The sequence below is a fragment of the Mesoplodon densirostris genome, chromosome 2, assembly GCF_025265405.1.
Source record: "Mesoplodon densirostris isolate mMesDen1 chromosome 2, mMesDen1 primary haplotype, whole genome shotgun sequence".
NCBI classification, from domain to species: Eukaryota; Metazoa; Chordata; class Mammalia; order Artiodactyla; family Ziphiidae; genus Mesoplodon; species Mesoplodon densirostris.
Window position 1 is genome coordinate 191,564,266 of NC_082662.1, and position 21,597 is coordinate 191,585,862.

The following is a 21,597-nucleotide window of genomic DNA, read 5'->3' on the forward strand; positions in this document are numbered from 1 at the left end:
CGCCCCCTCGGAGCGCGCGCCTCCCTCTCCCGCCGCGGCCGCCAGCGGCGGGAGGGGGCCCGGTCGGGGCCGCAGGGGGGCCGGGAGGCGGCGGGGCCTCGGCAAGGTGGGGGTGGGGGTGCGGGGAGCGCCCTTGGGGGTGGGCGCGGCACCCCCTCCGCTCAGTCCGGGTCTCCAGGCGCGGAAGCCGCCGGGCCGGCCGGAGCGCGCGGAGGGAAGGCGGCCCGGGTCCGGGAGGAGCCTCCCCCGCCGGGCCGCGGGAACTGGCGGCGCGGGGGGGGTCCCGCCGCGCGCGCGTCCGGAAGCGGGAAGAGGGGGCCGGCCTCGCCCCGCGCCCGGGTCCCCGCGGGACGCCCACCCCCGCGGGCACCTCCCCGCCCCGACGCGCGGCCCCGCCCCGGCTCCCGGATCGGACTCCCGGGTCCCTTCCTGCGTCTTTCCCCTCTTTCCTCTGGGCCTTGGTACGCCCCAGGGGACAGATGTCTTGGGATCTTTAACATTTGGGATGCTGCAAATGCCGAAGTTAAATGAAATACCTCCGGGGAGGGGAGGCCGGGAGGAGTCGCGGGGGGAGGAGAGCTGGCCTGGACGAGCAGGTCCCGAGGCTGCGAGGCGCGCGCTGGGGGCGCGGGGGCAGGCGGGCGGCGAGGGATCTCCATGGGACAGGTAAGGGGGAGCGCCGGGGCGCGACGCGGGAGCCGGGGCGATCGAGCCCCTAACCCACGGTCTTCCGCCTTAGAGGAGGGGGCCCCTGCGGGGAATGGGGGGAATTTGCCGGGGGGTGGGAATTCCGAGTTCCTACCGAAAATGCATGTTTCCGTCTCCTCGACCTTTCTCCTCCGACCTTCCCCACGCCTGTGGATCCCCTGGCAGGTTCCGGGAAGGCAGACAAAAGGAGCCGAGTCTCGGGCCGCCTGGACGCGGAGGGCGCGGTGGGGGAGGGGAGCAGGGTGGACCGGACAAAGGGGCTTTTTGAGGAGAGCCTAGAGGTCTGATTCCAGGGCGCATTCCAGGCCGTCGCGGAGTCCCCTGTCCCAGCCCGCTCCACCATCGCTCGCTGGAGGCGAGCACCTTTCCCACTGGGAAGGGAGGAGAGGGGAAAGAAAACAGTTTAAGGAACCATCTCCCGCCCCCCTCGCCTGGAGGGTCCCGGGGTATTTCCCTCCTTTCTCTTTTCACTGTTTTGGCTCGAGCAGCCGACCATTGGCTCCTTAATTGTTTAAGTGAAATTGTAGGAGCGCCTGAGACTCTTCTTTGCTGGGTGCTGGTTGGGGCGTCAGGTCGGGCCCTTGCTTTGACTTCCGATCTCATGTATCACAGGAAACTTAAAGGAGGAACTTAAAAAAAAAAATAATGGAGAGTGGATGGATGCAGGAGGTGCAAGAGTTCTCTGATTCAGGACTTTTCCTTAGGAGATGAAAACCCTAAAGAGATGCAATGTTTTTCCTTCTTTCAAAGGTCGGATCCAAGTGTGTGGGGAAACCCCACTTCCTCACCAACTGGTGGTCTTGGTGATGATGCTGTGGAGTTGGGGTTTGGGGCACTGGCTGGGAGCAGGGGGCGGAACCCCACCTTCTCAGCAGGCCTCTGGAATGCCCGCTCTGGATAGTTTGAATTGAAGGGCATGGCGGCCAGGGAGATCCATGGCCTTGGGGTTCTTGGGAGAGTTGGTTGGCTGGTCCCACTCCAAGCCTCAGATTCTGCTGGGCTGGGAAAAGCTGCGTGTGAAATTGAGGGAGCAAGGGGTCTTTCAGGATCCCAGAGGATCAACGCGGAGACTGGTCGGTCCTCCGTCCTTCTCTCCCTGAGCTCAGAGATGGGGGTGGTTACCTGAGGGCGGGAGTCTTAACGGGGTCCATGGGCACCCAAGCATCTGTGGATAGCATTCAGAGGGTCGTGTACTCGGATGGGAAGGGTTTATTTTTCACTAACCTTTACTGAAATTTAGCATTGCCTTGAAACCATTGGTAGTACCTGTGATTTGCCATTAATAGACACCACAGAGGGCTTCATATCACAGTGCAGTTGTGATAGCTGTCTTGAAACCTGGTTTACCGTCGGTCATGAAACATCGTTTACCATCGTCATTGCTACGGAATTGCCCACTACTAGATCCTGTTTAATGTTAATTAAGATACATATATAGATTACTATGTTTTACTGTTTTTAGAACTGTATTTAATATAATCCCTTATCTTAGTGATTCTCTTCATCTTATTTTATGCATTAAAACATATGCTATGAGTTGATTCTAGAAACTTCCATCACTCCCCCACCCCCGGAGCTGGGGGATGGGCAAGGTGGAGGCTGGGTGCCAGCTTCAGCGTCAACTCCTCTGTTTGTTGTGGGAAGACTGGGACAAACCTGTAGGGGGGAAGGGAAGGGCTGCGGGCTCTTTGGGAGACCCAGAGTAGGCCCTCCAGCACAGGGGGGCTGTCTCCTGTTGGGGCCCCTCAGCCTCAGCCTAGGGAAAGAAGGGGGTGGTCAGCCTGGAGGGCTCAGGGCTCACATTGTTTGGACAGAGGGTGTGCACAGGAATGTGAGGGGAGATGGGTGTGTGTGCAGGGGGAGTGAGGAGACTGCCTGTCTTGGTGACACAGCTCCACAGAAGGTGGTTGAGGGGGGTGACTTCCTCTGTCATCCCTGCCCTGGGGGCTGGGGCTGGGGAGGTGGTCTTTGGGGCTGGGGAGGTGGTCTAGGGGCTGGGGAGGTGGTCTTTGGGACAAGGAAGTTGATCTAGGGGCTGAGGAGGTGATCTAGGGGCTGGGAAGGTGGTCTTTGGGGCTGGGGAAGTGGTCTTTGGGGCTGGGGAGGTGATCCAGGGGCTGGGGACGTGGACTAGGGGCTGGGAAGGTGGTCTACGGGCTGGGGAGGTGGTCTAGGGGCTTGGGAGGTGGATTAGGGGCTGGGGAAGTGGTCTTTGGGGCTGGGGATGTGTTCCAGGGGCTGGGGAAGTGGTCTTTGGGGCTGGGGACGTGGACTAGGGGCTGGGGAGGTGGTCTTTGGGGCTGGGGAGGTGGTCTTGGGGCTGGGGAGGTGGTCTTTGGGGCTGGGGAGGTGGTCTTGGGGCTGGGGAGGTGGTCTTATTGATGGAGAGGTGGTCTTTGGGGCTGGGGATGTGGTCTAGGGGCTGGGGAGGTGGTCTTTGGGGCTGGGGAGGTGGTCTTGGGGCTGGGGAGGTGGTCTTGGGGCTGGGGAGGTTGTCTTTTTGCTGGGGAGGTGGTCTTTGGGGCTGGGGAGGTGGTCTTTGGGGTTGGGAAGTGGTCTAGGGGCTGGGGAGGTTGTCTTTTTGCTGGGGGGTGGTCTAGGGTCTGGGGAAGTGGTCTTGGGGCTCGGGATGTGGTCTAGTGGCTGGGGAGGTGGGCCTGGGGCTGAGGGGTGGTCTAGGGGCTGGGGAGGTGGTCTAGGGGCTGGGGAGTTGGTCTTGGGGCTGGGGAGGTGATCTAGGGGCTCAGGATGTGATCTAGGGGCTGGGGAGGTGGGCCTGGGGCTGGGGGTGGTCTAGGGGCTGGGGAGGTGGTCTAGGGGCTGGGGAGTTGGTCTTGGGGCTGGGGAGGTGGTCTAGGGGCTGCGGATGTGGATTAGGGGCTGAGGAGGTGGTCCTGTGGCTGGGGAGGTTGTCTAGGGGCTGGGGAGTTGGTCTAGGGGCTGGGGTGGTGGTCTAGGGACTGGGGAGGTGGTCTAGAGGCTGGGGAGGTGGTCTTTGGGGCTGGGGAAGTGGTCTTGGGGCTGGTGAGGTGGTCTTGGTGCTGGGGAGGTGGACTAGGGGCTGCGGAGGTGGTCTTGCAGCTCGGGATGTGGTCTAGGGGCTGCGGAGGTGGTCTTGGGGCTCGGGATGTGGTCTAGGGGCAGGGGAGGTGGTCTTTGGACCTGTGGAGGTCGTCTTTGGGGCTGGGGATGTTGTCTAGTTGCTGGGGAGGGGGTCTTTGGGGATGGGGTGGTGGACTAGGAGCTGGGGAGGTGGTCTAGGGGCTGCGGAGGTGGTCTTGCGTCTGGGGAGGTGGTGTTTGGGGATGGGGTGGTGGTCTTGGGGCTGGGGAGGTAGTCTTTTGGGCTGTGGAGGTGATCTTTGGGGCTGGGGAGGTGGTCTATGGGCTCAGGAGGTGGTCTTGGGGCTGGGGAGGTGGTCTTGGGGATGGGCAGGTGGTCTAGGGGCTGGCGAGGTCATCTTGGGCTTGGGGGAGGGGAGCAATTGGAGACTCGTGAATGCTGGAATCCCAAGGTGAGGGGCGTGGTGAGAAAAGGAGGTGGCAAGTTAAGCCTTGAGTGGTCTCCTTTGTGTGCAGCACTGTCTGTTTTCTTGCATCCTGGTGATGGGTACCAGTGTCTTTGGCCCTTGCTTCCCCCAGTGAAACAGGCTGAATTGCAAACTGTTGGTTTTGCTTGGAGGTCAGTGGCGCGGAGACCCAGAGGCTCATTTCTTGTAGGGAACAAGTTCCAATTTGGTCTCTGGCCCCTGGTGGTTGGCGAGTGAGCTTAGACCCCGGGGTCCCAGTGGCCCTCCTGCGGACTAGGTCAATGCGCCCTGGGCCCTGTGGAGGGATGGTTGTAAATGATAAACAGGGAGGTGGCAGCCATGATGGTCCAGGAGGGAAATGTGTGTGATCACAACAGCCTGGCCTGTTCTGGGCCCCCAGAGCCGCCCCGTGTGGAGCTCTGGGGTCACAGCCCGGCCCGGGAGTTTCTAATCTGATCTGGCCTTGGCCCCGCTTCAGGGTCTGGGGAGCAGGGACCCTCTTGTCAGCGTCTAGGTTTCTCACTGGACCCTCCTTGTCAGCATGTAGGTTTCTCGCTGGTGCTCCCCACGCGCCGGAAACTTCGCCCGCTCTGGGCGCTGCGTGGAGCCGGAATCTGGGGCGTTGGGCGGCTCAGCACAGGGCACGGGGGCCCTTGAGGCCGTGAAGCCCTGATCCTCGCTGCCTTCTTCTGGGGTTCCTACAAGGGGAGCCCCTTTCTCCCGCCCCCTGCGGCCCCCGGAAGTGCAGAGGCCCGGGCTGCCTGTGGGGCAGGATTTGTTCTGGGAAGGGCTTGCTCACCCGCTCCGCCCTCTGACTCAAGTCGGAACAAGTAACCTGGCTCCCCTGGCCGGGCAGCCTGGGAGGGACACAGGCGGGACCAGGGGAGGGACAGCCACCGGCCCTCGGCGTGAGGGGCGGAACCGGGTCAGAGAGCACAGGGTGGCCTGGGATACCCTGAGGAGACATGCCAGGCCCCTCGGTCCCCTGACTTGGGACCAGGGGGCGTTTCCCGGACTCCTGGACTAAGAGCTGGAAGCAGGTGAGGGCGGGGCAGCTGGAGCGGGTCTTTGGGTCGAGGGCAAGCCGGCCTAGGGGTGGGGGGCCCGGCAGTGGCCGTCAGCCACAGGGCACAGGGGTGATGGGGGGTGATGGTGGGCTCGGATGAGGACCCGACGCTGTAGTTCCGAGGCTGCAGTTTCCACGGGCGTGGGGAAGGCTGGGACGAGAGAGTCCCAGGGCCTCTCTTTGGGGCCACACTTGTGACGGGACAGGGTCCCCGTGGCTCAGCCGGAGGGAAAGTGCACGGCGCTCTCCTTCCTCCCCTCCTGTCCTCCTCTGCCTTTTCCTGGGGACGTCGTTGCATTCGTTTGCTTGTTCTCTGTTCTCTGGGGTGGACGGACGGGGCTTGCCACCTGGGGCTGCGGGTCTGGAGGGCACGGAGGGGTTCCCATGCGGAGGGGCGGGGATGTTCCCGGAACTGCCTTTATCTGAAAGCCATGCCTTCAACACCCACGGGAGCCTGGGGCCCCTGGGACAGGGTCCCCGACGCCGGAGGGCCGCCTCCGGAGGGGCAGATGCGCGGGCTGCACACGTGTGGGTCCTTCCTGCTCAGCCTGGCGCTCTCCAGATTCAGTATGGGGACTGGCCGGGGCCCCAGATACCGTCCGGTTTTCACCGTGCCTGTGAGGACGGGAGGCCCAGCCAGCTGAGGTGAGGTGAGCTCCCCTAAGATCATACAGGTGACGGCAGGATCCAGGCTGGGATCTGGGGCCTCCAACCTCCGGTCCGCGCCCTCTGCCCTACTTGGAGCAGGCCTGCCCCCGAGCCTGGCCAGAGGGAGGAAGGAGCTGAGGGGGCCGTTCTGCCGGGCCACCGCTCGGTCCCCGCAGTTCCTGCTCACTCTGCAACAGGCATGAGAGCAGGGCTGAGTTGTCAGAGCTTTTCCCAAGGCAACTCCTTAATGGTTAATAATTAATTAGTAAGTGTGAGTAATTGATGGCTCCCCTCCCACGTCACCCCCTCCCTCGTCCAAGCAGACGTGCTAGGACGGCCTTGCTTCCTGGCTCTGGCGGGGCCCTGCCCCTGGCTGCTGGGGGGGCCCACAGGCTGCCCAGGGCTCTGCAGCAGGCGGCGGGGGAGCTGCCTGCCCTCTGTCCGGCTCCATCCCCGGGAGGGATGAGGGTTTGGGAGGGTGGACCAGGCAGGGCTAACTCACACCAAGTACCCTGGTCTCGGTTCCCAGAACATGTGGCCAGGCTCTCTCCTTGGCATCTTTGCAAAGGCCCCATATAAACTGTAAAAAAAAAAAAAAAAAAAAAAAAAAAAAAAAAAAAAATCCTATCCTCCACTCTCTAGACTTCCTTGGAGAACTGAAACTCCAAAGTGCAGGTACCTATTGTTTTCAGGGTGAGGTTTTTAACTGAGGCCCAAGGTGCTCTGATAGGCTGTGCTGTTTATGGAGGTCTGTAAAGCTGTCCATGGGCAGAGAGGTGCTCCTGGGGCCTGGCCGTCAGCGGTCCCTCCTCCAGGGGCCTGGCTGCGGGCTCAGCTTCTCTCCCACTGGCTGAGGAGCCCACCTCCCCCACCCAGCAGTGGTGCCCTGAGGAGAAGCAGGATAAGCTCCAGACAGAGACTCCGAAGGACTTTTGGCTGACTCAGGGAGGAGGTGGCTGGGCTTTCCCTCCAGGCCTCCTGCCTGGGCCCCGCCCGCGCTCCCCACTCTGGTTCTAGCCAGCCGCCGCCAGGCCCCGGCCAGTTGGGACCCTGAGCAGGGGTGCAGACTTGGCGAGGAGAGAGGGGGCGCCAGCGGGTGCGGCCGGGGTGACTGCTGCCGGCAGACGCACACCTGGAACTCTACCTGAGCTGCACACGTGCGCCCAGCCCGGGCAAGCAGGGTGCGGTGGTCTCCTTCCCCTCTTCGGGAAGCTTCGGCTCTGGTCGCCCCTCCAGGCCCGGCAGCACGCGCCCAACACACACGCACGTGCGCGCCGCCTCGCTCCCGGCTGTGGGGTGTGGGGTCCGGGCCCCCTCCCCTTCGAGGGGCCTCCCAGGCATAGCTGGTGGCCCGGGAGTTGGCTCACGGCTTTGGGCACCTGCGCTCGGGTGGACCGCCTGGTGCAGACAGACAGCAGGCAGCCTGGGCTGTGGGCCTCGGGACAGGGCCTGGCTGAGTGCCCAGTGCCCTCACCCACGGGGGGCGGCGGGATGGGTCTCGGGCTGAGGACCGTCAGCCGCGCCTCCCTCCTGGCACAGACGTTTCCCCTCCCTCCTCTCCTTCCCTTCCTCCTTGACTTGTCCTCCCACCTTTTTCTTGTCCCCTCCTTTCCATCCTCTCTTTGCTCCTGTCCTCATGGTCTTTCTCCCCAGTGTCGTGGTCCCTGTGGCCACCACTGCTGTCCACCCCTGGGCTTGGAGGCCTCTCTGGGAAGGAGGCGGCAGGGGGCCAGGCTGGGCCCAGGGCAGGTGTGCTGGAGAGGCCCACAGAGCCTTCTGTCCACAGCGCCCCTAGCACTGACACCCCCATCCCGGACTCACTCCCTCGGAAGCACGGGCCTCACGCCACATCTCCCGCCCTCACCCTCCTGACTCAACAGCTCTGTTTGGAGGCAAGGGGATTTACATGTATCATTTTCTGTTGTTCTTTTAACAGCTGGGGAAACTCCAGGCCACCTGCACATCCTGGCCCAGGCTGGGAGGGGTGTCGGCCCCTCCTCCTCTGTGCCCCCTCCTCCCAGAAGTCCACCATGGACAGCAAGGATGAGGTCAGCGACACCGACAGCGGCGTCATCCTGCAGTCTGGTGAGGGCTTCGGGCCCCCTGACCCCACCAACTCCTCGAGCCCCAGGCTCCAGGCCCGGCCAGGCTGAGGGGCCCAAGGGGGGCGCGGCAGGGAGGCCACTGTGCGGGGAAGGGGGGTGCAGACCCTGGAAGGGCTGAGAGTTTTCCTCCCGGGGTGGGGGTCTGGCCTGGAGTGTCGATCCTATCTGAACAGCCACCTGCCACGTTCAGGTCTGGCCCCATGATTCCTAAGAAGCTGAAAACTCTTACCTGGTTCCCGTAAAGGGGCTGTGGCTCAGGTTGGTCCGAGCCGGTGGGCCCAGTCGGGTCTGGTTCGGACAGAGAGAGAAGAGGCACGTGCAGTGTGTGTGTGTGTGTATGTGTGCATGTGTGTGTATATGTGTGTGTGAGAGAGTGTATGTGTGAGTGTGAGTGTATGTGTGTGTATGTTTATGTATGTGTGTATGTGTGTGTGTGTGTGTGTGTGTGTGTGAGAGAGAGAGAGAGAGAGAGAAGGAGGAAGAGGAGGAGCAGACAAGGAAGAAGGCACCTGCCGCGGGTGGCAGCTGGGAAGGGACGGGCGGGGAGGACGGGGCTCTGACCGCAGCCTGGCCCCCACCGCACACGGCCGAGGGGCAGCCCGTCCCTCCGAGCCGTAACGGTGCCGTCGGGCCGCCGGGGGACATGCCGTCTTTCGGGTGTGACACGGCCTGCTGTGGCAGCCGGCCTGCAGCCTGAGCGGGCGTGAGGCCGTCTGAGCGCGCGTGTGCACCATCAGCTCAGGGAGCGTCCTGCGGCGCCCGGGACAGGCTCCCCTGAGCGCGCGTCCCTGCCCTGCCGCAGGCCCCGACAGCCCGGTGGCCCCCGCGAAGGAGCTGACCCACGCTGTGCGCAAGCAGCAGAGGGCCCTGGAGGAGCGGCTGGAGGCCTGCCTGGAGGAGCTGAGGAGGATCTGCCTGCGGGAAGCGGTGAGGCTGGGCCCCCGCTGCACACAAGCGCGGGCTTAACCCCAGGGGCTGGAGCCGCGTGCTGGGCTGTGGGTGCCGAGGAATGGGAGCCCCAGTCCTGAGAGACTTCCGGGGGTCAGACGGGGCACCGGGTGGCACAGCAAGGGGACAGCTCTCCCTGGCAGGGCCCAGGCATATGGCCGGGCAGAGGAGGGGCTGCAGGGAGGTGCCAGGCCAGGGCAGATCCCCGGACGAGGGACAGCCCTGGACGCTGGGACGCGTGGAGGTGGTCAGGGGCCTCTGGGGAAGGGCGGACACAGGTCACCCAGGGCCCGCCGGACGGGCTGTTCCTGCTCGGCCAAGGGCTGGGTACGTGGAGAGCGGCTTGGCACGAACTCACCTCCCCCACAGGAGCTGACGGGCATCTTGCCCGCAGAGTACCCCTTCAGGCCGGGGGAGAAGGCCCCCAAGGTCCGCCGCAGGATCGGAGCCGCTTACAAACTGGACGAGTGGGCCTTGCACAGAGAGGTGAGGCGCTGCAGGGCGCCGTCCCTGCTCCCCGAGGCTGGCGGCCGCGGTCCCCAGGCCTTGCTTCTCCTCTGCAGGGGTCTCTGCTCTAGCATCACACAGCTCGGGCCGCTTGGCCCCGCGTGGACGAGGGGCACCCGCCAACGTGTAGCCCACTTGGCCTCAGGGAAGCCGTGCCAGCGCCGGAACCGGGAGGGCTGGGCCCTCAAGGGAGGCCATGGGGCTCAGTCCCCTGTGGGCAGAAGGCCAGCCGAGAGCGCGGCCGGCCCGGAGAGGCAGTGGCCTGTGCGGACGGGTCGCTCCGGCTCCTGGGGCCGTCCTCCCCTTTCTCAGCACGGGAGGGGGGCCGTGGGGTGGCTTGGGCCCTTGGGTCCCTCCCCGTGGTGTGACGGGTGGCTCGTCTGCCCGGTCCCCCCGGTGGGGGGGAAGTGTCCACCTCAGTCCCTTCCCACCTGGCTCGGGGTCAGGCTGCTGCGTGGGTCCCGGGCCAGCAGCTCGGGGGCCTGGGCCCTGGATGCCGCCGTCTGCTGGGGGTCTGGGCCGTTCCGTGTCGCTCACTGCATCCTCCCCCAGGACCCACTGAGCAGCCTGGAGAGGGAGCTGGCCCTGCAGCTGCAGATTGCGGAGGCCGCGCGGCGCCTGTGCCGGGAGGGGAACCTGGGCCGCCAGGCACGCCGGCAGCGGAAGCACGCGGTGCAGCAGGAAGAGAAGAAGCTGCGGGACCTGCAGCGCTGCCTGGGGGAGTGGCAGCGAGGCAACGGGGCCCCTGCCGCCCTGGCCCCAGGCCCAGGTGAGCAGTGGCTGGTCCCAGACCCGTCCGTCCCGTCGTAGGGGGAAACCTGCTTCCCCGGTCCGCCCCACCCCATCCTGACCCGTGGCAACCCCACAAGCCTCAGCCCCGTCATCGCCCTCCCCTGAGACCCTCCCCATTTCCTTAGAAAACAACCCACTCCTCCCTCGAAATCCACGCCCTGCAGGAGACCTCCCGGACCCCAGGCTGACCTCAGCTTATCTCGAGGGCTTGTCCAGCCCTTCTGATCCCAGGCCCACAGGGCAGGTGGTCCTGTGAGCTCAGCGAGGGCCCGCATTCTGTGCATATCTGCTCGCTGAACTGCTGCAGGGCCCATGGCTGCCGGTGGATGCTCTGGTGAAGTCCACCGTCCCTGAAGTATCTAGAACCGCCCAGTTAGGACTGGGGCCCCGCGTTCTGTTCTCTAGTTACTGCGCCTCTTAGTCTAGTCCCTGAGCCCGGGGGCCAGCGCCCACTGACTGTGCGGCATCTAATGAGTCGTCCAGGCCCAGGTATGAGTGGACATCATGCGTCCAGGCCGGTTCCTCTTCCAGCAAGTGGTTCTGGGCCCTTGTGTGTGGCTTTTTCTTTCTCCTGAGCCGAGCCCAACTTGTCAGGTCAGTCCTTGGAGGCCTCCCTTCAGTTCTGGTCCCAGGGCATGGGGCTCGCCCTCCCCCAGGCCTCTCCTGGGTCCCAGGCCTCCCGTGCATGTGAGGGAGCTGGCACAGGGAGTTGGGCCCTGGGCTGAGCTGGATTTGGGGCCTCCACCTGGGCTCCCCAGCCCCCACCCCTGCCCCTCAGGTCAGTTTTGTGCCAAGGCCACCTCCTGCCCCGGTTGGGCACGTGGCCTCTAATTTAGGGTGAGTCCAGACGCCTCCCAGGTCCCCCCCAGCAGCCAGCAGTGAAGGATGAGGGAGGAGCTGACCCAGTAACCCCGGGCGACAGGGGGACCCAGGCAGGACGGCCGACCCCCTGGCCGACCGGCTCCGGTGGAGAGGGGCCTCCGTCCCCCTCCGTTCCTGACAGGGCCCAGGATGCCACCTCCCCTTGAAAGGCAGCTGCTGACTTGGGCACGGAAGCCCCTGAGGGCTCGGTGCTGTCCTGGTGTCAGGGGGCTGGGGGGCTGTGCCCCATCTGTGTGTCTCCGTCGCTCCTGTGTCCCGTCTGGCCTCACACCGCCCTGTGGGCTCCTCTGACCACAGGCCCGCGGTGTGGGGTGGTGGACGGTGTGGGGCTGTAGCTCTGCTCCTATCATTGCGACGATGAGGCTGCTTGTTGGTAGTGGGGAGCAGGCCAGGACACGCCTGGGGCTTGGCCAACCATCCCCGGGACGGGGCGCGTAGTCCAGGGGAAATAGAGCTGTGGGGAAGGGGCCTGGCCATGCGACTGCTTTCACCCTCCTGATCAGAGAGGCAGGCTTGCTCTCCACCTGCAGCCCTGGCCTGACCAGGCGAGGTCCTGGGTCTAATGTCCTGTCCTGACCAGGCGAGGTCCTGGGTCTGATGTCCTGTGTTGATGAGGACTGAGGTCCTGCGTCTAGTGTCCTGTGTCGATGAGGCCTGAGGTCCTGGTTTTAATGTCTTCTCCTGGGAGCCCAGGAGGAGGTGGCTCTAGACAGGTAATTCCTGCTCTTGGCTCATCTGCCCGGCTGGGCTCGCCCTGAGAGCAGGAAGTAGAGAGGGATTAATAATTAACTAGCAATAAAGATGTATGAAAAAATAATTAGTAGCTGAAAGGTGTTTTGAATTAAAGAGGAAAAAAAAAGCAAACAAACTAACCAAAAAAAAGTTAGAAAAATCCACCCACCCTCTTGGTCTCCGCCCAAAGGTTACTCAATTTGGAACCTAATTATACCAGGTGACAGTCATTAGCTTGTCCTCTGCAGGTGGTGGGGAGTGGTCAGCTGCGGGACTAATTGACCACAGGGAGCCTGATGAGAAATGTCCCCCAGCACCGAGTTGATGTAACAGGTGCTCAGGACGCATTTGTTGATTAAGCAGCGCCCCTGCTGGCAACGCTTGTAAAAGTTCTTCCATGATGAAATGTTCCAGATCTGTGCTGTCCAATATGGCAGGCACTCACTGAATGGGACTGTTGAGCACTTGGATTGTGACCCGTGTGGCTGAGGAACTAAAATTTTAATTTAATTTAATTTAAAATAGCCACATGCGGCTAGTGGCTGCCGCACTGGACGGTGCAGCCTTTGAGGATGCCCAGCGTTTGTGAGTATGGCCTCTGCCTGGGGTGTCCCCCTGCCGCCGCTGGGCCGAGGGCCGGGCGGAGTTCAGCAGGGCTGTGGGGCAGCGTGGCCAAGACAGCGAGCAGCCCTCATGAACCACCTGTGATTAAACAGCCGGGGGTGATGGCTGTCTTCCCAGACCATATATTCAAACCCAAAACACATGACTATACCCGGCCCCCGACCCCGGCATCCCCGGACCGTGACAGTAAGAGTCCCACAATTTCTTCAAGTTGACATTTGTGAAAAATAAACATCTCGGTTCCCCAGCTTTTTGTAAAAGATCAGAGGCTGGGAACCAGCATTAGGTAAGAGTCTCCCCAGTTGAACCTTAAAGCACAGGCTGGTGTGAGCTGAGCGAAGCCCGGGCTGCTCCGTGGGCAGCTGACCCTGCATGGTTTACAAACTGCTCCGCCTGTGTAAAGGTTCTGTTTCATTTAAATTGAGCAAGCATTGACAAACTTCTGTAAAGGTCCAGGGAGTAAATGTTTTAGGCTCGTGGGCCATGTGGTCTCAGTCATTACTACTCAGTTTGGCCATCGTATCATGAAAGCAGCCAGACATTATGTAAACAAACCCATAGTTGTGTTTCAATACAACTTTATTTATAAAAGCAGCCAGGAAAAAAAAAAATTGTTTTAAAGGGACTTCGCTGGTGGTCCAGTGGTTAAGACTGCTTCAACTGCAGGGGGCACGGGTCAGGGAACTAAGATACTGCATGCCTCGCGGTGTGGCCAAAAAAAAAAAAGCAGCCAGTTAACTGGATTTGTCCCACAGGCCTGCCACCAGCCAATCCCTGTTATAGAGGATTTTCGGATGGCTGGAATCTGAATCTACTTTTCTTAGAATTTTCTGGTTAATGACCTCTGCATGAAAGGCCAGCTAACAGGAGAGCCCATAAATGGTGGTGGTGAAGAGTCAGGCTCTGGTCAGACTGTCTGGGAGTGAACCTGACTCAACCACCTTCCGGCGGTTTGACCTAAGCTATGTTATCAGCTCCTTCAAGCCTCTGTGTCCCGAGCTGCTACATGGAGATGGTAACCTTACCTTACACGGTTGTTATGAGGGTCACGTGAATTCATGTATATAAGGCACTTAGAAAAGCCCGAGAGAAATGATTAGCTATTGTTAGTTTGCCCTCATCCGTGTTCTCAAATGTAGATGAAAATGCTTTGTGAGTTCCACCCGGGTCATGTTAGGTGTAGACCGAGTATCTGAGGTTTCAGTGTTTTAAGGACAATGGCAAATCTGAGTCCTCCGACTTCTTGGGTCCCGGCGCAGACTGCTGCTGCCCATGCAGAAGGGCCACCCGCCACGGCCTCAGGTGGCTGTCCTGTCACCAGGGAAGGACCTTCCCGACCCAGACGGCCAGACTCTCACTTGAGTTGTGAGACCCCACGACCCCACAGCTGTGGTTCCCAGTCTCACTGCTCTTGATGCTGGGAATGCAGGGGTTCTCAAATCTGGGGGGCTTGAGTTGAGTTGTATTTATGGTATCAGAAGACTATACAAAAGTGAGCAAAAATCTCTTTACCCCAGGGGCCTTCCGAAATGACTCTTTGCCTTCCCCTCCACTGCCTGGAAACCCTGCCAGGGGAAGGCCTGGCTTTTTTTTTTTTTTTAATAGATGGGGAAACAGAGGCCCAGAGCATTAAAATGGCTTATTCGAGGTTACAAAGCTAATGGCAGAGCCAGGATTAAAATGGAGTTTCCTGTCTCCTCACTCCTATTTACTGATTTTTATTTTCTCCTTCCAAGTGATAAATTCACACCTAGCACAGTACTGGACACACGGTTGGTATTTCCCGATAAGGGATGCCGCCTGGAAGGGGGCGGGGCAGCTGCTCAGCACTGCGGATGCCCCAGCACTGCGGGGGCATCTCCTCACCTCCTCCTCTCTCCTTTGGCCTCCCCAGAGCTCGGCGCCTCAGATGACAGCTCCCTGTTGGACGGGCTGCTCCGTGAGGAAGGTGAGAGGGCGGTTTAGGGGCTGTTGTGAGCGCTGGGCTCCTCCGCGAAAACTCGGGGCTTGGGCGGCGTTTGCTGTGAGTTCTCAGCGAGCTAAAGGAGGTGGGAGCCGGGCTGGGCTCAGCGTCCGCTCCGCCGGGGATGCCGATGCCTGTGCGCCCTGTGCATGGGTGAGAGGGCGGATGTGCTGACGCTTTGCTGGTCCAGGTGCTCAGTCATCGTGACCGGGAGGGGAAGGTGAATCCAGCAGAGCCTTGGGCCCCGGGCCTCCCTGCCTCTGCCGGGGACTTAGCCTTTACTTCAATACCCACCCGTCAAGAGCCTCAGCCATCGGGCCACGGTCATTGCCCTTTGTGAAAAGAGGGTAGCACTGAGGGAGAAACCACAAGTTCATAGATTGAGAACCCTGGTGACAAACCCTAACGATGCTGAGGGGTCAAGGTGGACCAAGAGGGTGGTGAGGTCCTGCCCAGGGGAAGGCCCAGGCCAGTAAGGAAACAGCACACGTGGGCATGGCGTGAGAGGAAAAATAGGGAAACAGGAGGTTAGCTGCAGACCTGGCATCAGGAGTAAAGGTTAGAAAGGGGAGTCATGTGAGCCAAGAGAGTCAATCTGGGGAGGCTTCCTGTAGGAGGCAGGTATAAAATGGAGCTGTAAGGTGTAAGTCTGAAAGGAGAATAAAGTGTTTAGAAGCATCTGGGCCCAGAGCCATGGCCTGGCACAGCCGGACCAGCAGCCACGGGAGGGCGAGCCAGGCGCAGGCCACGGAGGTTCTAGTTGGGCGGGTTCCCCCCCCCCCCACTGCCCTCCCAGGCTTCCTTCACCTGAAGAGGCATCTCAAGTGCCAAAACCTCCCCCAGAGTCCCCAGATGCGCCTTCCCGGCCTCTCCCGCCCCAAACCCTCGAGGGGCTGCAGCCAGCAGGCCTTGACACGGGGGGCTTGGAGCGGGCGCCCATCCAGAACAGCCCCTGGAAGGAGACAAGCCTGGACCACCCCTACGAGAAGCCCAGGAAGTCTTCCGATCCCGGAAGCGAGTCCAGGTCAGGAGGGGGAAAGGGAGGGCCAGGAGCAGGCGGGATATGGGGGGGGTGCACAGCGCAGGAGACCCCCATCCTGCGTGTGATGGTGGGAGGCGTGAGTCCAACCCTCTGCACACCGGAGGGAGCCCCTGGATGGAGGCATTCCTGCTGCTGACCTGTCTCCAATCCCTCCAATCTCCAGCAGCCCAGCCAGCACCCCGCAGGATGGGCCCAGCACCCCCAGCCCTGCCTCCTGCTACGTGGTCCCCATCCGCAATGTTCCCGAGCAGCGGCAGGGCCGTATCAGTGCCCCGGCCACCCCTGAGATGCAGGGCAGGAGGGGCCAGTCACAGCCCCTGAGGTAAGAGACAGGCCACCCCAGTAATGCAGGGGGTGAGACCCACCATTGAGAATTTACGTTCGGAGGGTGGTGGCTTCCAGAATTATGTGGGACACCCGTGGGTGACACATGGCTTGTGCAGTGGCTTCTCCTTGGGATCTTTTCTTAAGCACCTCTCAATAGAGGCTGCGCCCCAACCAGCAAAGCCAAGGGCGAGTCACTTGTGAAGCAAGGTGTTTTCTTCCAAAGACTCTGGTTGTGTCTCTGCACAACCGGATTCCACTTTTCTCCCTGTCCCTGCAGACTCTCCTGCGGGAGCAGGAGTGTATCTTAGAAGATACTTTTGCAGTTGTCTGTGATTGTTTTATTATTGGTCTCTTGACGATGGACGGGTCACGTTTTCAACTGACATATAGTTGATTCTCATTACTTGGGTAGTTATGTCCTGTGAAGTGCAAAACGCTGAACCACTGCTCCTGGGGACACACAGGGTTACAGCTTCTGGTCACAACGTGTCTGTAAACTGATCAATACGTAACCTTGTTTTATGGGGTTTCTATTTAAAGACACCTTATCTAATACGTACCATCGACTCATTAACATTGAACTCAGGGCCAACAGCCCTAGATCTCACGCCTGAACGAAGCTCATCTAACACGTTATTTTCTCCATAAATCACGTCCCAGCTTCCTTGAGCTCAGGACACCAGACGGTCCTGCAGCACCAGCTTTGGGGCCATTTTAAACACTGAAATCACCAACAAAACGCACAAAAATATGAAAAGCATGATACTAAATAGACTGCGGGAATAGTATGAGAGCTGAACCCAGAACTCAGAGCCTCAGCTGGGAAAGCCTGCTGGGCAACTCGGAATTTTCACCACCCTGCGTGTGTCCACACATGACCACAAAAGCGCCGGGAGTGTTGATTTTGAGGCCACAAATCAATTTGAGCAGCAGGTGAATCTGCAAATACAGAACCCATGAATAATGAGAATCCACTAAATGCTCCTTTCCAAGTTCCCTGTTTGGTGCTTGTTTCGGTGACCGAGTTATGACAGGCAGTGTCGGCCACACCGTCCGACAGCCCAGGGTACCTTCAGGACGTTGCTGGGTTCTTCCGTCAGGTCAACTTTGCTTCTGGGCAGCGCTGGGCTGGAGTCCAGCAATGCATTTTATAGTTTACATACTGGGGGGCCTTTTTACACACAGGGCCTTTGTGCAGATTAGTGAAAGGCACCCCCTCTGGACGGACAGGCCTGCTCCCGGGGTGCTGGCAGAGGGAGGCTGGATTCCAGCCCCGCTGGCTGTCCGGAGCTGGTGCCCTGGGCAGGGCCACCTGCATGCGGCCACCCTGTCCTAGTCGGCTGGGGCTGCCGTACAGAGCAGCGCAGCTGGACAGAAACCACCGCCTCCAGACTGAGAGGCGGCAAGTCCAGGATGCAGGTGCCCCACGGCGGTTTCTCCTGAGGCCTCTGCCCTTGGCTGTAGAGGGGCCCGCCCTCTCCTCCGTTCATGTGGTTGTGACCTCGGGGCGGGCCACACGCCAGCTTCACGCCTTCACCTCGGATGCTTGACGGTGTCGCCCGTTCAGATTGTGTGGATGAAATGCCACTGGACGCCTCGCACCTGAGATGGCTGAGAACAGGAGCCAGCTGTGGCCTCCGTGACCCAAACCCCAGCGTGCAGTGGAGCAGTGGTGTGGGGTGCAGGAGGGGCGTGTAGGGTGCGCCAGGCCAGGAGGCGGTGCGCACGTGGGGAGGCGTGGCCGAGGCCGCGCATGCGCAATGCCTTCCCCGCGGCCCAGGCAGGGCTGGCTCAGCGCCCCCTCTTCTCTCCGTAGGACCGACCACTTCCGCACAGGCCCCGACGGCAGGGGTCGCAGCGCCCTCCCGCGCCGCCGCCCCACTTACTACACGGTGACGGCACCCGCGCCCGTGCCGTGCCCCGCCTGCCACTCGTGCTCCGAGGACAGCGGCTCCGACGCCTCCAGCCTGTCGCACCCGACGCCGCCCGGCAGCAGCAGCCCCGACATCTCCTTCCTGCGGCCACTGTCCCCGCCCGCGCCGCCCCGGCCGCGCGTGCCCCGCGGCCCCCGACTCCGGCCTCCCCCCGCCTGCCTGAGGGCCGCGCGCTACCTGGTGCTGGCCGAGGGCCGCCCGCCGCCCGGCCAGTGGGGCGAGTGGGGCCCGGGCCGTGGCGAGGACGCAGCCGCCCCGCGCTGGCAGCGCCCACTGCCCGCCCACGGCCGCGTGGCCCGGACGCCCTCGCTGCGCGACAGCCCCGCGGGCCGCGGGCTCAGCAAGGCGGCCGTGTCCGAGGAGCTCAAGTCGTGGCACGAGCGGGCCCGGCTCCGGAGCTCACGCCCCCACTCGCTGGACCGCCAGGGGGCTTTCCGCGTGCGCAGCCTGCCGCCTGGCGCCGAAAGCTTCGCACGCACACAGGTACGCGCACGGGTCCGGCCCTCCCAGGTCCCGTGATCCGGCAGCGGGGCGCAGGCGCAGATCCTGCAGTACGGTGGCCGGGCAGCTTTCAGCTCGGAGGAATAGGCCCCAGAGCGTTTCCTCGCGGCTCTGGAAGGCTGCCAGGAAGACTCCCCTGGGGGCCTCCTAAGTTGGCCTGCATGTTTTGCTCTAGAGCGCGTGTCCACGTGCGCCAGTGGAGGTGACCTTCCCAGACACCTAAGACCTTTTTTCCTAATGGCTCCACCGATGATCTACAAAACAGATAGGCCTCTATTTATAACCATAAGGCCAATCCACATCACCCCCCAGTCTCCCGACTTGAGCGCCCAGGACTGAGGGAGAGTCTGGCAGTGTGTATGCAGGAGCCAGAACCTGTGACTGCCTGTCAGCCAGCTCCCGCCCCCCACCCCCCTCCCCCGACCCAGCTGAGAAGCAGGGTGGCTGATGGCTAAGTGCGCAGGCCCCGGTTCAAGTCTCAGCCCTGCCAGCGCTGGCCAGGTTTATTAACTCCTCTGATCCTCTGTCACTCTTTCTGTAAAATGGGAGTCTTAAAGGACCCATCACAGAGGGGCAGTAAGAACTTTAAATGAGTTACTAGGTGTGAAATGATTAGCGCAATGCATAGTAAGTACTAATACGTGGTGTTATTATCGCCTGGGGCCCCCGAGGTCAGGGACCGAGTTGGTGGGCAGCATATAGGTGGAGCGCCCCGACACAAGGTAGCACGGCCACCCTGATTTCTGTGCCCAGTTTTTTCTTTCTGGAAGAGGGGGACCGTGCCTGAGCTTTTTTTTTTTTTTTTTTGGCTGCGTGGCATGTGGGATCTTGGTTTCCCGACCAGGGATCGGACCCATGCCCCCTGCATTGGGAGCGCTGAGTCTTAACCGCTGGCCCACCAGGGAAGTGCTGAGTGAGCCTTTCTTTACTCTTGCTCCCTGGTAAGGAGGCCTCTGCAGGGGGTGTGCTCCAGGAGTCCCCAACAGGCTGCCTCTTTGAGACCCAAGATTCTGGCAGGGCCCAGCTGCACCTCCCTCCCCCGCCCCCAGTTCTCTGGGCTGCAGCTGGCATCCTGGGCCTGGCAGCACCCTGGCCGCAGTCCCAGGCCGCACCCTCCAGCTGACGTGCCTTTCCATGCCTGCGAGCTTGGACCTGTCCTTGGCCCGGGCCCAGCCCAGCCCAACCTGCCAGACGGGGAGGGTGATGAGAAGTGAGCTGGGTGGGGGTGGGGGTGGAGCAAAGGTCAGGGTGCCTGTCACACCCCAAAGAAAGCTGGAGTGGAAATGGACAAGGGCACGGAGAGCCTGCTGGGGACAAGGGCTGAGTGGCTGGGCCGGTGCTGCCACTGGTCAGCGTCCTTAAGGGACAAGGATGGTGTGGCCGGGCTTGCTGTCCTGATGTCTCTACCTGCTTTGTTCACCCACCTCTCCTTTCCCCCTGGCCCGGGCAGGTGCCCACCGTGTGTGTGCTCCGGAGATCGCCTGAGGGGGCCCCCGTGCAAGTGTTTGTACCTGAGAATGGGGAGATCATCAGCCAGGTGTGACCCTGGGCTCCGGACACCGCAGCCGGCTGGCTGAAGAGACTGCTTCCCAGCAGGGCTGGGGCTGAGACCGCCCACCCTTGAAGCCCTCTTCGGCACCCCTCCCCCATCGCAGGTCGATGACCTGGAGCTGAGACTTTTTTTTTTTTTTTTTTACCAGTTTTTGTTCAGAAGCTCTGGCCTAAGGATTTATATCTGTGGCTTGTCCCCAAGATCCCTGTAATATGACAATGCTTTATTCCCCAGAGACAGGCCTACCGGACTTGAGGCCTTGCCTCTGACTAACAGCATCTGTCTCCGTGTGCAAGACGTGTGGTAGGGGACACATCCCCAGAGAACAGCCCCTGGCCCTCCTGCCCCACTGCTGCTGGGGGCTGCACCTCTATGCCCCATTTCCCAGCTCTCAGGCTGCAGGGGTGCCCGGGCTGGGGGCGAGTCCTCCCCTCTATAATGTGCTCTGTGATGCACGCACCAAGAGCTAGGTTAAAGGTCAGTGTGCCTGGCGGAGTCTTGTCTTCCTGGGCCCTGCTCTTTTCCTGACTCCGTGACTTCCTTGTAGGGGCCCCTGTCACTGTGTGCGCCCTTGTCCTGAGGCTCCCAGCATCGACCCAGACCCAGGAGCCTTGGGTTGGAGGCCTCTCCAGATTGGAGCATCAGGAGGCCCTGGCCAGGAGCTGACCACCTTCTCTGGGCCTCTTGAGGGCTTGCAGGCCACCCCCCGTTCCTCTGATGTCTTTTCGTCATCATCCTAAAAACGAGCGCTTTACACGTGCTTTTGGGGGCGCCCCCTGCGGCGCGTTCCCAGGGCCAGGGATGTCAGTGCTCCTTCCCGCACTCGGCTGTGCTTCTGCCCTGAGACCGGATTTCCTTGAAGGAGGGCAAGTCCTTGTTTTTACAGGCATGGGGACACCCGCCTTGCAGGGTGTTAATGAATCATCCTAGTGCTGAGACTTGAGGCCTGGAAGCTGGCCGTGCTAAGACCGTCCGTGGTCCCGGGCTGTCGTCCTTGGGCCTTTGCTGCGGGGTCAGATCCCCGAATAGGGGTCCTGCTCCCAGGAGAGAGCGGCTGAGCTGAGGCTGGGAGGGGCTGGACGCACCAAGCGCTGATCTTCCCCACGTGGCGCCCTCTGTCTGTAGGACAGGGGCTACAGAGACAGCTCGAGGCTCTGAGAACTTTGAAGCCTGACCCGGACGAGGCACAGAGGCACAGTTCTCCCACTGCCCGGGGCAGGGGGGCCCGGCCGAGGGGTCGCGAGAGGGAGGGGCCTGAGGGGAAGCCTGCATCTCTGTGCTCCTGGCCCGCAGCATCCTGGCTCTGGGTGCACCTGCCCCGTCGTGTTGACTTTGGGCGCTGTTCAATTGCGGTGGGTGTCTGAGCCCGTTGCCCGCGGGCACAGCCTCTGCCCCCCGCTGCCCCGGGTCCTCGCGGAGTGCGCCCTCCATGCCTGCGAGTCCTTCGCGTTAACTTACTGGTCCTGTGTGATGCCTGGTGCACCTGAGAAGTGGCTGTGTCCTCGGCTGTGGGGCTGGAGCGGTGGGGTTTCCGTCCCAGATAGTCCAATAAAGTCTGTCTTTGTGAGGCCGAGCTGGTGAGGAAGGTTCTTTTGTGCTGAATTTCCCGAGCAGAGGGTCTGGCCAGGTCCCTGGGGGGCGGTGGCGGGGAGGTCTGGCTGTGGTGGGGGGAAGCTTTCTGCATCCCCGGGCAGGATGGAAGCAGGAGTTGAAGCTCCTTGGTCCCCCTACGCCCGG

At 61.6% G+C, this 21,597-nt stretch overlaps 1 protein-coding gene across 3 annotated transcripts; it reads left to right on the forward strand.

Moving 5' to 3' along the window:
- The first annotated feature begins 472 nt into the window (after positions 1-472).
- Positions 473-21,393, forward strand: INAVA (innate immunity activator). Of its 3 annotated transcripts, none has more exons than XM_060088686.1 (10): positions 473-666; positions 7,888-8,036; positions 8,859-8,983; positions 9,374-9,490; positions 10,064-10,280; positions 14,436-14,489; positions 15,348-15,528; positions 15,710-15,868; positions 17,690-18,290; positions 19,759-21,393. In XM_060088686.1, the coding sequence occupies exons 1-10, from the start codon at positions 506-508 to the stop codon at positions 19,849-19,851; spliced, it is 1,857 nt and encodes a 618-aa protein (XP_059944669.1). In that variant the 5' UTR covers positions 473-505; the 3' UTR covers positions 19,852-21,393. The 3 variants fall into 3 exon arrangements, with proteins under 3 accessions (XP_059944669.1, XP_059944667.1, XP_059944668.1); XM_060088684.1 differs by lacking the exon at positions 473-666 and adding an exon at positions 5,879-5,948; XM_060088685.1 differs by lacking the exon at positions 473-666 and adding an exon at positions 7,089-7,132.
- Positions 21,394-21,597: the final 204 nt, after the last annotated feature.

Coding starts and splice junctions, on each gene's coding strand:
- INAVA (XM_060088686.1), top strand. CDS start 506: ATGCTGCAAATGCCGAAGTTAAATGAAATACCTCCGGGGAGGGGAGGC. Junction 9,491..10,063: donor AGTGGGCCTTGCACAGAGAG/GTGAGGCGCTGC, acceptor ATCCTCCCCCAG/GACCCACTGAGCAGCCTGGA. Junction 15,869..17,689: donor GGCCAGTCACAGCCCCTGAG/GTAAGAGACAGG, acceptor TTCTCTCCGTAG/GACCGACCACTTCCGCACAG.